We start from the raw sequence: 17474 nt of genomic DNA, 5'->3' as shown, positions 1-17474 counted from the left end.
CTTTATTAAGATTCATTTCTGTTTGCTGTAAGAATGTTTCTTATAAAATATATATTGCTTCAGTTAATTGTCATTCTTTAAGATTTAGAAAGATATTTTATTGAAATATAATACTGAAATTTTGATTGAATATTAATGTCCATTTTGACAGTGTCCAGTTTATTTTGTTTATTACTCTTAATACATTTCTAATGAACCTTTCTGACTTCTTCAAATTAATATCCAGGAATTTTTATTTTTAACTGTTTTTTACTAGTTTTGTTGAACAGAAGATTTTTAAGTGTTATCCTTGAGCTAACTGGACAATTTGAGTAAGTGCTAGAGAATAATTGAAACTAGGAAAAGAAATGAACTGGTTCCACACTGTTTATATTACATTACCCATAAGGAGAGCTGAGAAGGAAGTTCATATCCAAGCTATTTCAAGAATGTTTTAACTTAATGTCTATGTAATTTTATTTTTTATATTGTTACCATAAGTACTGAATTTAGAAGCAAAGAAAAGCTCCAGTCTTTGCTCCCCACAGTTTAACCACAGCCATTCAGTTAACACTTAGGGATCTCGCTTCTTCAGATACAAAATGGATCCAGTTTTGTTATAAACCCATTATTGGTTTTGTAGCACATGTAACTGAGTCTAAGAGACTATTCCCTTTTAAAGGTAGACTCATATTTTATAATTGAAGAAAAAATAATAAAATGGGTATCATCTGAAGGAAATGTTAGATTTTAAAAAACAAAAACTCCTTCAAAGAATGATTTGGATAGAAATCAGGTCTTTTAGACACCTATAACTTACTTTTTTCTTATTGGAAAAGCAGTTATAGCTTTTTAAATTTATAGTAATATTTTCCAAGTAGTTTTTAAAATAATATTGGTGATTAAAATGTTGTCTCGATTCTGGTGCAAACCAGTATTGGACAGAAATGTATATTTATAAGTTTTAGGCTTTGTATTTATGAGTTGTAGGTTTGTTTATTTTTATTATGTGTACGGATGTTCTGCCTGGATGTATGTCTTTGTACCATATGTGTGCAGTGTCTGAGGAGGCCAGCCACATGTGAATATCAGATCCTTTAGAACTGGAGTTGTAGGGGTTTGTGAGCTGTCATGTGGATGCTGGGAAATCGAGCCTGAATCCTCTAGAAGAATAAGCCAGTGTTCTTAACCACTGAACCATCTTTTCAGCCTCAGGTTATTAGTATTCTAAATAAAATCTCTACTGGTATACCCAGTTGATAGAGTCCCTAGATTTGGTGATTCATTTTATGTAGCTCATTCTCCAAAATTAATTGCTTTGAAAGATTAGATGGCATCTAGTTACAGTGTATGTTGGTGTTATAGAAGAATAAACTGATTTTTTACATCTGTATAACTGAATTAGGTAGGTCTGTGTTAGGAAGATGAACCTTTGCTGCCAAGGGTAATGACCTTTATAATGTGTTTCCTTACAGTAGCGTCAGAAAAGGATTCTTTGGCAATTGATGACTCTAAAGAGTATCCTTGTAATGCATTTGAAGATAAACTTACATTTTATGTGATATTTAGTCTATGAAAACGGAAAACTACAATTGTTTTGTTTTGTTTTTTCCCCAGTATGAAAACAAAGTTGCAGTACGTGACAGAGTGGCATTTGCATGTAAATTCCTTGGTGATGCTCAGGTGAGAAATGATTCAATTCCATATGTGAGGTGATTAATGTGTACTATGAATTATCTTAAGAAAATAATCCTTACATATAGCTATGTACCTGTAAAATTTTTATTTAAAATCCATTTAGAAGAAAACTTAGCAGATACGAATTTTAAACTCAGGTTTTAGTAATGTTGTACAGTAATCTCTCATTTTCTGTATGCCAACACTCACTTGCTGCTTCTGAGGAGAGGGAGGATGATGTGCAGATGACCAGCAGTGCTGTGATAATGAGAGTGTTGGGGAAATGGGGAGGACTGGTGGCTACAGTTTAGAATAGGATGAAATTAGACCATGTAGAGGAAATAGTTTTTATTGATTTTGAACCTAGAACTCCAATTCTGTGATGCTGTTACATACCACCATGAAGGTAAGAACTTGCTGAAAAGAGGACACTTCTCTTTAAGTTAACCATCTATGAACATAGGAAATGTCATACATTTTTAAAAAATGATCATGGGAGCTAGGGAGATAGCACAGTTGTTAAAGTGCTCACTGCACAAGGTCGAAGACCTGAGTTGAATCCCTTAGAACCCGTGGAAATACCTGAGTGCAGCAGTGTGTCCTTGTAATCCCAGGGCTTGGTGGAGAGACAAGAGGATCCCCGAGGTTTACTGCTCTGCCTTACTATCAAGTCACTGAGTTCCAGCTTCAATGAGAGCCCTATATCAAAATATAACGTGGAAGGATACTTAGAAAGACAGTTGATGTCAACCTCTGGTCTCCACACATGCCTTTGCACATATGGCACACAAACCAAAGTGATTGTGGATACTGTATTTGAACTTGAAACCGGTGTAGACTTATTATAGGTCTAGATTTTGGCAAGGGTTTCTGTCTTAAAATGTTTTACATCAAGAATAAAATTGTTTTAAGTATAGTAATCCTCAGTTATAAAATGAGCAGTAAAACAGATTATATCAGAATAACCACTTTGAACTTTTCAGTTAAATAAATACATCGAAAAGCTGACCAATGAAATGAAAGAGGCTGGAAATTTGGAAGGAATCTTGCTTACAGGCCTCACTAAAGATGGAGTGGACTTGATGGAGAGCTATGTGGATAGAACTGGAGACGTCCAGACGGCAAGCTACTGCATGTTACAGGTTCGTGCAGTGTGACGCTCTCTTAAATAAAAGCCAAGCTGTATTGTGCGTGCTAGGCATTTCCTCGGCTAAAGGGCCTATGCTCTTCTCCTTGCTTAGAATTTTTAGTTTGCAGTGTGACCTCGTTGATCTGTTGAGGATGTGTGTTTTATCTTGCCATAATCACCTCATTAGCTTATCCAGGGTTTTCTTTCAGTCTGAGAAATACCTGTCTTGACTGCCTCTGAGTTCATGAAAAGCTCAGATGGAACCAGAGAAACTCGTCTTCATCGCCTCAGATCACAGAGTCTACCTTCTATAAAGGATTCCCTCCCCTGGTCTGAGCTGTGGTTTTGGTTTCATTTGAATAGCAGAAGAAAAGTTACGCTTTAGTATTTTGTTGTTGTTGTTGTTTTTTAATCTTCAGTGTCCCTTTTATTACCAACAGGTAATTTGAATAACTGGTTCATCAACCTTTTTTTTTTTATTGCTGTAACTGTCCAGTGGCTAAACAAGATTCCAGGAAAAGGTTACTTTCTACTTTACTTTAGTGTAGGAAACATGAATATACTGTGTCCTGCCATGTCCTCCAGCCAGGCTTAGCCTTTTGTGGCATGAGTGCCTCCCTCTTTGTATGAAAGCCTGTCTTACCTGCTCCACTCGTCTTCTGTGTGCTTTCCTGTGAACTTACCTAATGCCGGCTCAAAGTATAGTCAGCTTATATAAGGTATTCCTCCGTACAATTTTCTCACTGGTATGAGATTTTTGTCTTTTAAATTAACTACTGATACATGGCTACAAAGTTCAGATGGGTTGGTAACAGCACGATTTGTAAAATGTTGTTAAAATACAGCCAGTACATACATAAAGTAACCTTTAAAAAATCTACTCTGATAATTGTTTCTTTTTAGTTGGGCTATTTCCTCTTTATGTTTATGTGGCCAAGGTTAACTCTACCATTATTCTGTTTTCATTTTGTTTGTCCTCTTTCCTTTTGTTTATAAAGTAAATCAGGTGCTCTTTCTTTCTTTCTTTTTTTTCCCTGCCTTATTTTGCATTAATTCTGCATTTCATCTTAATTCTTCTATTGGCTTTGGCTGTTCCCTTCCTATTGTCTTTTTGTTATAGCTGTTGCTTTGGGTCTCACAATATGCATCCTGAACTCATCAGTCTCATTTCCCCTCATGCTGCATTTCATACCTGACCTGTCATAGTATCTGTTCTCTTTCCTACCTCACATCTAACATTGGGTCTTTCTTAAACTTTGCATTTCATCAGTATTATAAGAGTGCAGTTTCATTTGTGTACCTTTTTCTTTGTTCAGTGATCCCATATATTATTCCATATACATTATAAGCTCCAACTTACATTGTTATTTTTGCTTTAGACAGTAATTTGTTCTATGAGGTATAAGAAGAAAGGAATTGCAGACGTTTTATTGATTTACTTACTGTTCTGGTGTCTGTTCTTCCCGTGGATCTGCATTTAGTCTTGCTTCATCACCCTGTTTATTCTCTAGCATTTCTTATAGTACAGGGAAAAGTACCAGCTTTTATATTTTAACAGAAGCGTTTAGTTTATCTTAGTTTTCCCTGCAGCACTTTAAAGAAGTGCTTCATATTCTTCCTGCCTCCTTTGATTCTGATGAGAAATTAGCTATTTTCCTTGTTTCCCTGTATGTGATATTTTATGTTTCCATAAATTTTTCTCAAGAAGTCTCCTTCCCCCCCCCTCCTCTCTCTCTCTCTCTCTCTCTGTCCCTGAATAATCAGTACTCTTGTGCCTAGCTATAGTTCTTTCCCATCCCGTGTATTGACTACTGAGCTTCTTAATCTGTCAGCTAACATTTTTTTCACCAGGTTTACAATGTTTTGGTATGTTATTTCTGTATAACTTTCTCTTCCTCACTGATCTTTTCTTCACCTTACTATGCATATTCATAAACAAGCTCTGGGGTTCTGTTCATTCTTTCTCCTTTCCTTTTTATTATTTACTTCTTCCTCTTCAATTGGACAAATTCTTTTCCTTTTTTCTCATTTTGTTTTGAGACAGGGTTTCATTGTGCAGCCCTTGCTGGCCTGGGATTCACTTTGTAGGCCAGGCCGGGATCTGCCTTCCTCTGCCTCTGAGTACTGAGTGGCATGGGATGCTTCCATGCCTGGCTTCAATTGGACAATAAATGTTGATTTGTTTATTTGCTCTTCTGTCTGTCACTTTAATACCTTTGGCCATTAAATTTGCTGGGGAATTTAAGTTAGCATACAAAATAATGGGTTTCTATGGTAATTGCATAATTTGTCTTAATTTATGCTTTGTTCTAATTCATCTGTCTTTGTCTCATTTCCACAGACCTGTTCTTTCTGATCTTGAGACAATTCTTAATTTCAGTTATTTTGCATTTCAATTGTAGAATATCAAGGTTGCTATAGCTCACATTTTTCTGGTTAGATTACTATTTACTCACTAAAGGGGTTATTTTTCATATATATATATATATTTTTTTTTTTTGGGCCTATTTCTTTGAATGTGCTATGTACTGCATTAAAGCTTCCCTCTGCCAGCCAGGTGGTGGTGGTGCACGCCTTTAATCCCAGCACTTGTGAGGCAGAGGCAGGCGAATCTCCGTGAGTTTGAGGCCAGCTTGGTCTACAAAGTGAGTCCAGGACAGCCAAGGCTACACAGAGAAACTCTGTCTCAAAAAAAAAAAAAAAAAAAACCCAAAAAACAAACAAACAAACAAACAAGCTTTTCTCTGCCAACTCTGACACTTAAATCTGTTTTAGAGATATTCTTACTGGCCAGAAATTGATGTTCTGAATAAGAACTTTAAAGTAAATTTAAGGAAAGCCAGTTCTTGCTCGAAAGCATTTCACTACCACATATGAAGGGCCAGGCTCAGTATTAGTTTAAATGTTATTAAGTAGTTTTGATGTGCAATTTGGATTCATTATAAGCAGAGGTTTTGAATCCATAAGTTTTAATAGTTAGGAAAAGGGGCTTTCTCATTACCGTTGACTGCATTAGCCAGGAAGGTGGATTGTTTGCTCCTTAAACTCAAAAGAGAATTTCATTTCCTGGTCAAGTATTTTATGTATAGTGCATGCTTACATCACTAGGGAAGTCCAGCTTATGGTAGATTCCTGAGGCTTTCATTGTTTTATCCAGATCCTCATTAGGAGCAAGTTTTTCCTAAAAAGCCTATGTCTTCTGAGTTATTCATACTTGTATTTTACCTAGATTTAGACCAGGACATTTGAAATGTTTTAATTAATTCATGTTTTCTTTTTAGGGTTCACCTTTAGATGTTCTTAAAGATGAAAGGGTTCAATATTGGATTGAGAATTATAGAAATTTATTAGATGCTTGGAGGTTTTGGCACAAACGGGCTGAATTTGATATTCATAGGAGTAAGTTGGATCCCAGTTCCAAGCCTTTAGCACAGGTAAGTAGATTGTTCTAGAGAGAATCAAATATTAACATGTGAGCATCAGATAAGTGAATTACTACTACCCTATTTTAGTTATATTGACCATCTCTTGTTTTTGTCTATTCTAGGCTGCACTTGGGTTTTGTTGTCGTTGTTTGCTTATTTTTTGTTTTTGTTTTTTAAGACAGGGTTTCTCTGTGTAGCCTTGGCTGTCCTGGACTTGCTTTGTAGACCAGGCTGGCCTCAAACTCAGAGTGATCCACCTGCCTCTGCTTTACAGCCTACTGGGACTACAGGTGTGCGCCACTGTACCTGGCTTTGCACTTTGTAATTAAAATTTCCTTTTTTTTTTTTTTCCTGTTTCCTAACAATCATCTTATATACCTGAACTTTACTTTGTGAGAAAACAAATGACAGCCTGGCGTGATGGCGCACGCTTTTAATCCCAGCACTTGGGAGGCAGAGGCAGGCGCATCACTGTGAGTTTGAGGCCAGCCTGGTCTACAAAGTGAGTCTAGCACAGTGAAGGCTACACAGAGAAACCTTGTCTCGAAAAAACAAACAAACAAACAAAAAACAAAAACAAAAACCCCAAATGACAGAAGGCCTAGATTATCATAGGAAAGGCTACCTCTTAGGGCTGTGTAAATTCATCAGTATCTAAACCTTCAGAAGCTTTAAATGTTTGTAATCCCATCTCTGTATTGCTTTTATGTATTATTTATATTCAGTAGAGCAGAATTTGGAGATCTTAAAGGTAAAAGAGTAAGTATAAACAAACATGTGTCTATGCATGACATTTTTAATAAGATCAATTATCACATAGGTATATGGCATAATATCACACTATTACTTCAGATGTTAAATATTTGTCTTCATCATGAGTACTGACTGGATAGTGCTATTTTATTTCTGTAAGAAGGTGAACGTTATCGTGATAGCTGGAGTAGGTATTTTGTAAGATAGTATTGTAGAAGAACTAGTCTGTGGAAGAGCTGTAGAGTTTTTATAAGTCCCAATGAACATCCTCTATGGCTGTTTTTACCACCTCACAAGCTTTGTTCTAAACTGTACTATTGCAAGAACCTAAATTCCTTTTCATCTTAGAAAAGGAATTTGTTGTTGGTGGGTGTTCTATTTTATCCTTGGAGTGGAACCTGGGCCCTTGTATGTGCCAAGTAGTTGGTCTCATACTGAGCTATATCCCCAGCCCTTCTTTTATTTTCTCTATTTCCCTTTTCTTCCTCACTTTCCTCTTTCCCTCCCTCCCTTCTTCCTTTCTTTCTTTTCTTCTTTTTTTTTCCCAGCAAGAATCTTACTAAATTACTCAGATTGGCTTGGAACTTGTGATCCCTCTGCATCAGTCAACTACCTGAGAAAATAGTGTTATATGTCTGTCAGGAAGCCTAGTTCAGTTTTGAGACTTTGTTCAGATGGTGGTCACTGAACTTTGGTTATTGGTTGTATGTTAGTGTATTCGTCTCTCTTCTTGTTGCTGTGAGCAAATACCTAACAAGAAGCAACTGAAGGGCTAGCCAGCTGTTCATGGTGGAAAAGGCACGGTAGCAGGACCATGAGGCAGTTGACCACTTTGTAGGGAGGCCAGGCTAAGAATCCTGAAGGGCCACACGAGATGATCCACTTTCTCCAGCTAGACCCTTTATCAAGGCCTGCTCCATCTAGAAACCAAGTGTTTGCTGAGACACATTGCACTTCACCACAGATGGGGTATTTTGTAATGCCTTCCAGTGTCCTTGATACTTATAAAATGCTAGGGTCTAAAGTGCCTAGTACTTCACAAGTATCAGTGGTATTAAGAAGAATGTAATTAGTAAAGGTAACAGGAAATTCCAGATAATGTAACCTCTACATGGAGACATGAACTGAGAGTTAATCCAATGGGTCATTTTGCGGTGTAATATAAAAAATTTAAATGTATTTTGTTACTGTCAGACTTTATAATTCCATTAGAGTTTGCACTAAATTTCTTCTTTCATTTGCTTTGTAGGTGTTTGTGAGTTGTAATTTTTGTGGTAAATCAATCTCCTACAGCTGTTCTTCTGTGCCTCATCAGGGCAGAGGGTTTAGTCAGTATGGTGTGAGTGGCTCGCCAACAAAATCGAAAGTGACAAGCTGCCCTGGCTGTCGAAAACCCCTTCCTCGATGTGCACTTTGCCTCATTAATATGGGAACACCTGTTTCTAGCTGTCCTGGTATGACATAATTGCATAAAATAGTTTTCTGAACTCATTTTTCCTACTTAATTGAGTTATTGTTGTAATTAAAATATATATTAGTTAGTGTCTGTATTATTTTTTAATAAAAATCATTTACTGGTTTGAAAGTTCTATTACTGCTAATTTATACTCTTTACATTAAAAGTACAAATCTATATTTATGATAACTCAGGTAATCTCATAGATACTGGCCAATTAAAATTAATGATTAAAGCTTACAGGTAAGTGATTTTTATAATTATACCATTCTCATGGCTTCTACCAGTATTATAGATTTGCTATTTAAAACTCAGTGTGCTCCCGGCTATTAACAAATACCTTTTATCCATAAAGGCTTTTGATGGTCTCAGAAAACTTTCACAGCCCTTTTTTTTTCATCCTCACTTCTATTGCATAAACTGTTAGCCCAGAAATCAGAACGCTTTAGTTCTCAGTGTTGGTCTTGCTTCTGCTATTTTGACAGTTTTGTAATAAATAGATGTGGGTTTTTTGTTTGTTTGTTGAGAAAGATTCTCATTATGTAGACTAGGCTGGCCTTGAACTCATGGATACCCTCCTGTCTCAGCCTCCCTAGTGCTGGGATTTAAGGTATTTGCTACTACTATGAGGCCAATATATGTTATTTAATGATTAAAAGCACTAAGTATTTTGTATTCTTTATAGTAAACATGGAAATTTTTTGAGAACAGCAAATAATTGCATATAATATACTTGGTGGCTAGGGACACTCTAGTTATTTATATAATTTGCAAATGATACTAATGTCACAAATTTTCATCAAAAACATTTTGGCATGGACTGGACTGGGCATGGTAGAAGATGCCTTTAATCCCAGTGTTCAGGAAGCAAAGGCAGGCAGGTCTTTATGAGTTCAAGTCCAGCCTGGTGGTCTATTTAGCAAGTTCCAGGACAGCTACCGCTACCTATATAGAGAAACCCTGTCTTAATATATCGTGTGTGTGTGTGTGTGTGTGTGTGTGTGTGTGTGTGTGTGTGTGTGTGAGAGTGTGTGTGTGTGATGTCTTACTATGTTCCTTTGGCTGGTCTAGAACTCATCACCTTCTACCTTGGACTTTGAATTTAAACCAGGGTTTCATTCAAATTTGAATTAAGGGCTTTTATTTTACATATTGTATACTGATCAATTTTTATATAGTCCTGATTGTACTAAAAATTAAGCAATTTACAGCATCTAGTACAATGAAAAAATAAATATATATATATATGAAAACTATACTATATAAAAATAATTACAAAGTATAGCCTTTGGCCATAATTCTTTGGAAGTTATGGTGAATATTTGCCTTCTGTTGGCACCATAGTGTGGTTCACTTTTTAATTACATAATAACTTTTTAGTCTTTTTAAATTTTGAAATAAACATGAAAAGATAATTATCTAGAATTGAAGAAAATGAAGTTATAAAACAATTTAAGCTATTAAGGAAACTAATATAATAAATGCTGAATACTATGGCTAATTACATCATAACATTTGTTTCAGAAAATTTCCCTATATTTGGTTTGGATATAAATCCTGCATATAATACAAATTTAACTAGTAACTTACCTTTTGTGGTAAGGCTGATGCACTCAGTTGAGTGTGTCCAAAAGCCTTCTAGAGCCCATGATGTAGAGTAAACATGGAACATAGATAATTAATACAGAAGAAGAAGTGGTGCTGGTTTCTGTGGAGTAAGGAGTGGTTCATAGCTCTTGTGTCTGTCATTCCAAAATCTTTAGAAAGATCTGAGATCTGAAGTGTGTGTTTGGTTTTTTTTGGTTTTGTTTTTGGTTTATTTTAAATGGGTTTTCTGTGTAGCCCTGGCTGGCATGGAACTCGAATTGTAGACCAGGCTGTCCTCAAGGTCACAGACATGTGCCTACCTCTGCTTTTCTAGTCCTGGGATTAAAGGCGTGGGCCACCACACCTGGTTTCAGAGGATTTTTAAAAATGAATTTATAATACAATAACACCTGGTCAAAATTAACAAGACTAGTAATATTTTTATTTATTTGTGAATATCCACATGCCTAACTGTAAAAATGCCACTGTACCTTGTTACACATACATATGACTTTCTTGAGGTGTTTGTACAAGGTGTATCTGTTCTCTATTACTTTTGCAAAACCCCCAAACATTTTTAATTTTGAAATGCTTCATCCCCTGCAGATAGAATGGAGAATATTTTTACAAGGAAGTTGCTAGGGATTTTGAAAGAAACATTGAAAGGTCTAGAAAGCCTAGAAAGAAAGGATCCTTTGAGCTGCTCCACTGATGTTTGGTCAGTTAAATATGCTATGATTGCAGGAAACCCTTTCTATGTGTGATTGATATGGCTGGTAGGTGCAGGGAGTCTATGCCACACAGCACCGGCCTCCTCAGTTTCCCACGGCCTAGGAAATTCATGCATAGGAAACAGAGTACAAAAACTAGGAGCTTGAACATAACCCTAAAGTCTGCGATACAGTAATTTAGGGAATAGTAAATTTGCTCATCAGAAGATTCCTAGTCCCAAAAGAAAATAGAACTAATAGAAATCAAATTTTCTCTCCCTGTTTAGAAATATAAGCATATAGACCTCTCAGGTGCTTTGCCTATGGTCAGAGATTAAATTTACCATGCGTCACAGTCCCAAGAGTCAGTATGCATGAATCTATTCTCTCTCTCTCTCTCTCTCTCTCTCTCTCTCTCTCTCTCTCTCTCTCTCTCTCTCACACACACACACACACACACACACACAGTTTTTGTCACTGAGCTACATTACGAGTACAAAAGTTGCATGCTGTTAAACTCAGTGATTGTTCAGACTCTGCTAAGAAGTTTTAATTAACATAAGTTGTAAATGTTTTACAAATTTTACTAGTACTTGTTCCAAAAGCTAAAAATAAAACCACACATAAAATTCATGCCTTTCTAGAACTTCTAAATGGTAAGATTTTCTTAAGCTAGATTTTATACTGATTTCCTGCCTATTCCTATGTTAGGCATGTATGAGGCTCTTATGTCCCTGAAATATTTTAAGAAACCATCCATAGCTATAAGTTATTCCTGTAGTTATTATAGTGTGACTAGTAATATTATATATAACGTGTTGCTTAGTTAAAGCTAACATTGTTATTTAATTTATTTTTCTATTTTTACTTGTAATTGTGTAGGAATCTTAAAATATTTTAATTTGTTCTAAAACAAAACATTGAGTTAGCCAAAATTATTAGAATCAGCATTTTTCTAACATGAAAAGTGGCATAGTAAAGTAATGTATATAGAAAAGGCAGGTGATATCTAGCATGCCTGAAGTTTAAGTACTATAGGAAAAGTCAAGAAAAATCTATGTGAAGATGCATATGTATAATAAACATGCATAAGTCATATGTAAAATTACGTCTTTTGATTGTTTTGAACTGAACACAAATGAATGTTTTTATGCCATTTATTGTGATAAAAGGGAATTCTATAAGTTCCCTCCCCTACCTTGTTTAAGTCATGAACTATACTAGCCTTTTTTTTTTTTTTCCTCCTCCCAATTTTGGGACAGGATCTCGGTATGTAGACCTGGCTATCCTGGATCTCACTCTGTAGACTGGGCTAGTTTTGAACTCAAGAGATTAGCCTACCTCTGCCTCCCACGTACTGGGTGTTAAAGCATGTGCCACCAAAAGCAGACCTATCTATACCAATCCCTATTGGTATAGGGATTAGTTCCCCCCCTAATTTTTAAAACTAAGAAATAATTATATCATTTCCTATGCTCAGCCCCTCCCAGTCCCCCATTTCCTCTCAAATTTATGATTGCTTTTTAAAATTTTGTAAGCTAATTACACACAGAAATGTGTTATTTAATTTATGTTTAATTATATATTTATGTTTTCAAGGTTGACCACCTGATACTAAATTTCTTAATCAGCTTGTTGATTATATGCACAGCCTTTTCACATTTACTTTTGCTTGTATTTTGACTTTTATGCAGATAATATAGAGTTTATTCTTTGATTTTACTGTTTTCTATAACCTTGAATGTAAAGATTTTTTTTCACTACTACTAAATGTCTCATTCAGGAATATAGAATTTTATACTATATTGTTACCATTTGCTTTCCATATTTGTACTATATTGAATAATGTGTTGCTGTGAACATCAAGTGTCTCCCTTACATATGTTCACAATGCCTCTGATATATTTACCTAGAAGTAGAATTGCTGAATTGTAGGGTTGTGGTATTGCAAGATTCTGTTTGTCTGCAGTTTACCTGTTATTTTCATGTCTGTTTAGGAGATAGGTTGGTATGTATTCTTTCTTCTTCATGCTGTTTTTGTCACTTGTTAGTAAATTGTTCCAGTCCCGAGAAGTTCACTATGAGATTTCCTTTTATTCTGTTGGAAGAGTTTGTGTGGATGAGAATTACCTATCTTGTTAGTGTTTGGTAAAACTCACTTGAAAACTGAGTCAAGATTTCTTTTTGGAAAGGTTTTAATAGTATAAAGTTTTTCAATTCAGGTAGTTCCTTAGTGAGTTTGGGTACTTTTCCATTTTTTGCTGACTATTAAAAATATAGCTGGGTGTAATGACACATGCCTTTTATCCCAGCACGCAAGAGACGGAGGCAGGAAGATCTCTTGAGTTCCAGGCTAACCTGATATTCAGTGAGTTCTAGGACATAGTGATACATACATAGAGATATATAGTGAGACCATGTGTAGAAAAAACAATATATTACATATATAATATTGTGTATGTATATATATTTTATTCAGTCTAGAAGTAGAACTATTTCAATATGGTATATGATTTATATTTTAACAAGAAATTTAAAATTCTGTGATGTGGCTAATGGCAATCATTTTATTTTCCCATAGGTGGATCCAAATCAGATGAAAAAGTGGACTTGAGCAAGGACAAAAAGTTAGCTCAGTTTAACAACTGGTTTACTTGGTGTCACAATTGTCGGCATGGTGGGCATGCCGGACATATGCTTAGTTGGTTCAGGTAAACAGTACTTTCCTTCCTTGATAGTCTTTCACTATAGGACAGAGAGCAGATAGCCTTTGAAATAATTCAGGTTCTTGCTATGCTTGTATTACGTCTAGTTAAAGATTAATTTTTGTTTTACTTATTCTCTTATTTGACTTAACAAAGGTAGTATCAACAGTTCCATCATTATCTTATAGAATTATAAAAGTAATACCTATGCCACATATATGGTGGTGCTTGCCTTTAATATTTGGCAGGCAAAAGTGGGTGGCTCTCTATGAGATGAGTTTAAGAACAGCAAATTCCTGACTAGCCAGTGCTACATGATGAGACCTTACCTCATTCTTTTTATACTTATATATCCTTTGAATGGATTAAATGTTTAACATTTTATCCCTATTGAGGGATAGGGTATTTACAGTTTTATATGCTACAGCTTGTCATGTAATTAAATTATGAGTGTAATTATACACAAACATGTAAACACACACACACAATTAGTTGTACTATGTTAGTTCTTTCCAAGTGAGCTTGGTATAAATAGCTCTTGAAATGAATTCTTAAGATAACTTATCATTGATTTTGAGCAGTGCCGTGGCCTTGTGCATTTATTAACATAACACTCACATGCACCTTGTCGCATTTGTGCTACTCTGAACTCTTAATACATCCTCATTGCCTTCGTAAGCTATTTTGGCATATTAGTGTAGAAACAAAAAACTGTTCATTTTCCAGTAACTTTCTCTTCAAAGTTCACTGCGGTGATTGTTTTTAATTCGATGCTCTTAAGTGCATTTTTCCCCCCTGTGGGGTTTAATTCCTATATTTAACTCAATGACATTTTGAAGATTGGTACATAGATATATTTCTGTGTAAAGCTTGGGTTCCTAACTGTTACTTCACCTTTTTTAGGGACCACGCAGAGTGTCCGGTGTCTGCGTGCACATGTAAATGTATGCAGTTGGATACAACAGGAAATCTGGTACCAGCAGAGACTGTCCAGCCGTGAAATGTTACACTAAAGAGAAACGTTCACGTGTGGAGTTTTTAACTGTCCTCCTTAGTTCAGAAACATACCTCAGAGCAAGTCACTCATGACTTTTCTATAATGGAAAAATAAATCATTCTATCAGACCAGCAATTTGATGTTTGGGTGAAATTGATGTACTTCTCAAAGATAAATGCTGCTGGTGTAGACATCAGAGCATGGATATTGGTGCTGTTTAGTAGGTTAAAGTTCATTTAAAAGACCTTTCCAGGGTTTTGTCAAAATTATAAATGTGTGTAAGTTTTAGAATAAAAACAGACCTTGTGCCTGCATCTTCACTCTAAACTTGATGTCTTTTGATAGAATCTCTATGTATTTAAAGGCAAACCACCAATTCAGTGGCTCAAATAACAGTTTTACCTTATCTGCACTTAGATTCCTTTCAGATAAAATGAAAATTAGCTCCTGACCCACATGAAGAATAAATGTTAACAATATGTTTGAGGAAAAATACATGTATTCATGTGTACAAACACACACACTTAAACTTTCGTCCTCATACATTTATATTTTAATAGAAAAGATTTTGACACAGGTCATTGTTGCTTTCCTTAAAATACCCCAGTTAAGAGCAAGCGCTTGAGATGGTTCAGCATGTAAGGGGGCTGCTGCTGATCCTGATGACAGTGAAGTCCTTGGTACCCGAGTATTAGAAGCAGTGAATCAACTGACCTCTACAAGTTTTTTTTCTTCTTTACTGAAATTTCAGGAAAGCATGATAAAAAGCTTTTCAGTTTGATATTTTCTTTAGTGTCTGATTTGTCTTTGGAGATTACTTACCGTCCTAACTTGCCATTTTCACCATCAGGAGTGTTTTCTGACTATGAAGTCTGTGCACGGTCACATGTAGGGCAGTGGTTGATGGTGCTGGCTGACCTTTTCCTGTTTTGGCATCTCTTCTTTTTTCAAGGTAGACCACATGCTGCTGGGCAAACAAGGGCATTCCTGAAGTCTACTTTAGCTATGAGTTGCTAAAAGTATGTGTTTTGGAGCCGGTTCAAGGACTTTGTTTTCATTTTGTTTGTCGGTCTAACTGCACAGATTCAAGAGAAAGGAACTGTACATGCTTCTTTGTCATCTGCTGTGTGTGAGAGCTGAACTCTGAGAGGACCCTTTTCTGTAGACTTTAGAGAGATGTCTGAAGGTCCATTAAGAACATCATGTCAACAGTCTGACAAAAGATGATCCGTTAGACTACACTGAGATTGACCCACACTGAAGAAAAATTGAATCTTGTCCATGTAAGAGCTGATACAAAAGGCACAGAGAAGAACACTAGGGCTAGTGTATGTCTGCTCTAAATAGCTGCTGGGTGACAGTTTTCAGATGAGCAACGTGGGACTAAGTACTTTTCTTTCTTATAGAAATTGCTATCACAGGATTACTGGTCTTATAAATCTTACTGGTTTCATTTTATTAGAGTATTTTCTTTAATATTGCATATTAAGATATTCTTTTTAATCTTACTGTGTCCTTAACATGAGCTTCAAAGTAATATTAAACTCTTAGGGCATATTTTCATTTCTCCTAAAAGTATAATATATAATTCATAAAATTACCTAAAATTTTTTGACATATGGTATAAGACATAAATATGAAGTCTAGTATGTAAATATAGTATGTAAATAATAATATATGGTGACATTTTAATGATTGTTCTGTTAGCTTCCTAATATTTCTTTTGATTCCAACCATACAGCTTATATGATGTCTATTTATCTTTGCTTTACATGGTGTGTGGAATGAAAATAGATTCAAATTATTTCCCCAGATTTTTTTATTCCCCGTGTCACTGGTATTTCAGACTATAAACTCAACAAGATATTTTACTTACATTTGTTCAATAGAAGAATTTAAGAAATGTGTTTTTATTCTTTTAGAATATTGAGTAAAATTGAGTTGCAGTTAGGAAATCCAATCTAAAAATTATGACTCTGCTACAATCACAGAAAGTATTATATATACACATACACACTAGGCATGGTGGTGTGTGCCTTTATCTCAGTCCTCTAGAGACTGGGTAGGGGAACGGGCAGAAGCAGAGGATCTATGAGTTCAAGACCAGCCTGGTAAATGTACCAATTTCCAAGCCAACCAAGACTGCATACTGAGACCCTGTATTAAAAGCAACAGTAGAATCACACACACAAATATACAGACATAAATATATACATACATACATACATACATAATGTGCACGCATACATACAAATTTGCAAAATCAGCTGTCAGCATAGCAACTACTATGATAAAGTCACAAGTAAAGCTAACTAAATCCAAGAGTATACTATTGAGAATAATATTTACTCTTAGTGCCTACTGTATATTCTAGGTATTTATCGAATTAAACTTCTGTTTAACTTACACATAATTCTGTGAGACAGGTATGCTATTGCTGCCATTCCGTACATGAGGTAACTAACTTTTTTTTTTTAACCTGTCTTAGGTAATATAAATGCTGACAGTTGACAAGTAGCATACTGATTAAAAAGATAGAAAAGGGCAGAAGACTTAGGTCATTGGGAACATAAAACAGCCAGATGTGATTTATCCCATGAGATAAAGAAACATGCTTCATAATAGGAAAGTTAGTACAGTTCTAATTTATTCAGAAAGCACTTTTTCTCAATTTTGTGTCCTCTAGTTTAAACACTGCAGTAACAGCACATTCTTACTCCAGCGCTCAAGATAGTTAAAAGGTTGTTCTTTACTCTCCATTTAGCACACTGATTTTCCTGAAGTCAGTGGTGTGTAATTAGTAACTGTTTCAACATCCTCTCTCTTAAATCTTCCTCATAGATTTTGTCATTCTTCTCCTTTGGTTCTATGGCCATGGCAGGAAATCTGTGTCTTCAGCGTTGTTATCCATCTGGAGTGCATGTACACAATCCACTTCCAATAAGTTGTTCACAGCAAGCGGTGAATTCTGAATGTGTCCAGATGGCCATAATTCTAACAGACCAGCAAGCCTTTCTGTCCCTTGATTGGTGGACAGAGGTCCTGGTATTAAAGGA

The 17474-nt window shown here is 35.6% G+C and overlaps 1 protein-coding gene across 3 annotated transcripts in view; it reads left to right on the top strand.

Annotated features, from left to right (window-relative positions):
* Window positions 1-14715, top strand: part of MIOS (meiosis regulator for oocyte development) — a 30913-nt gene extending 16198 nt beyond the window's left edge. For all 3 annotated transcript variants that reach the window (XM_084786917.1, XM_084786916.1, XM_084786918.1), the window contains 6 exons: window positions 1597-1662; window positions 2640-2798; window positions 6067-6219; window positions 8213-8417; window positions 13298-13427; window positions 14325-14715. In XM_084786917.1, the coding sequence (XP_084643043.1) occupies window positions 1597-1662; window positions 2640-2798; window positions 6067-6219; window positions 8213-8417; window positions 13298-13427; window positions 14325-14421 (810 nt within the window). In that variant the 3' untranslated portion in view covers window positions 14422-14715. The remainder of the gene's footprint in view (window positions 1-1596; window positions 1663-2639; window positions 2799-6066; window positions 6220-8212; window positions 8418-13297; window positions 13428-14324) is intronic.
* The last annotated feature ends 2759 nt before the right edge of the window (window positions 14716-17474 follow it).

This window comes from Acomys minous (assembly GCF_964271855.1).
Source record: "Acomys minous genome assembly, chromosome: 6".
NCBI lineage: Eukaryota > Metazoa > Chordata > Mammalia > Rodentia > Muridae > Acomys > Acomys minous.
This window is presented reverse-complemented; position numbering and strand designations above follow the sequence as displayed.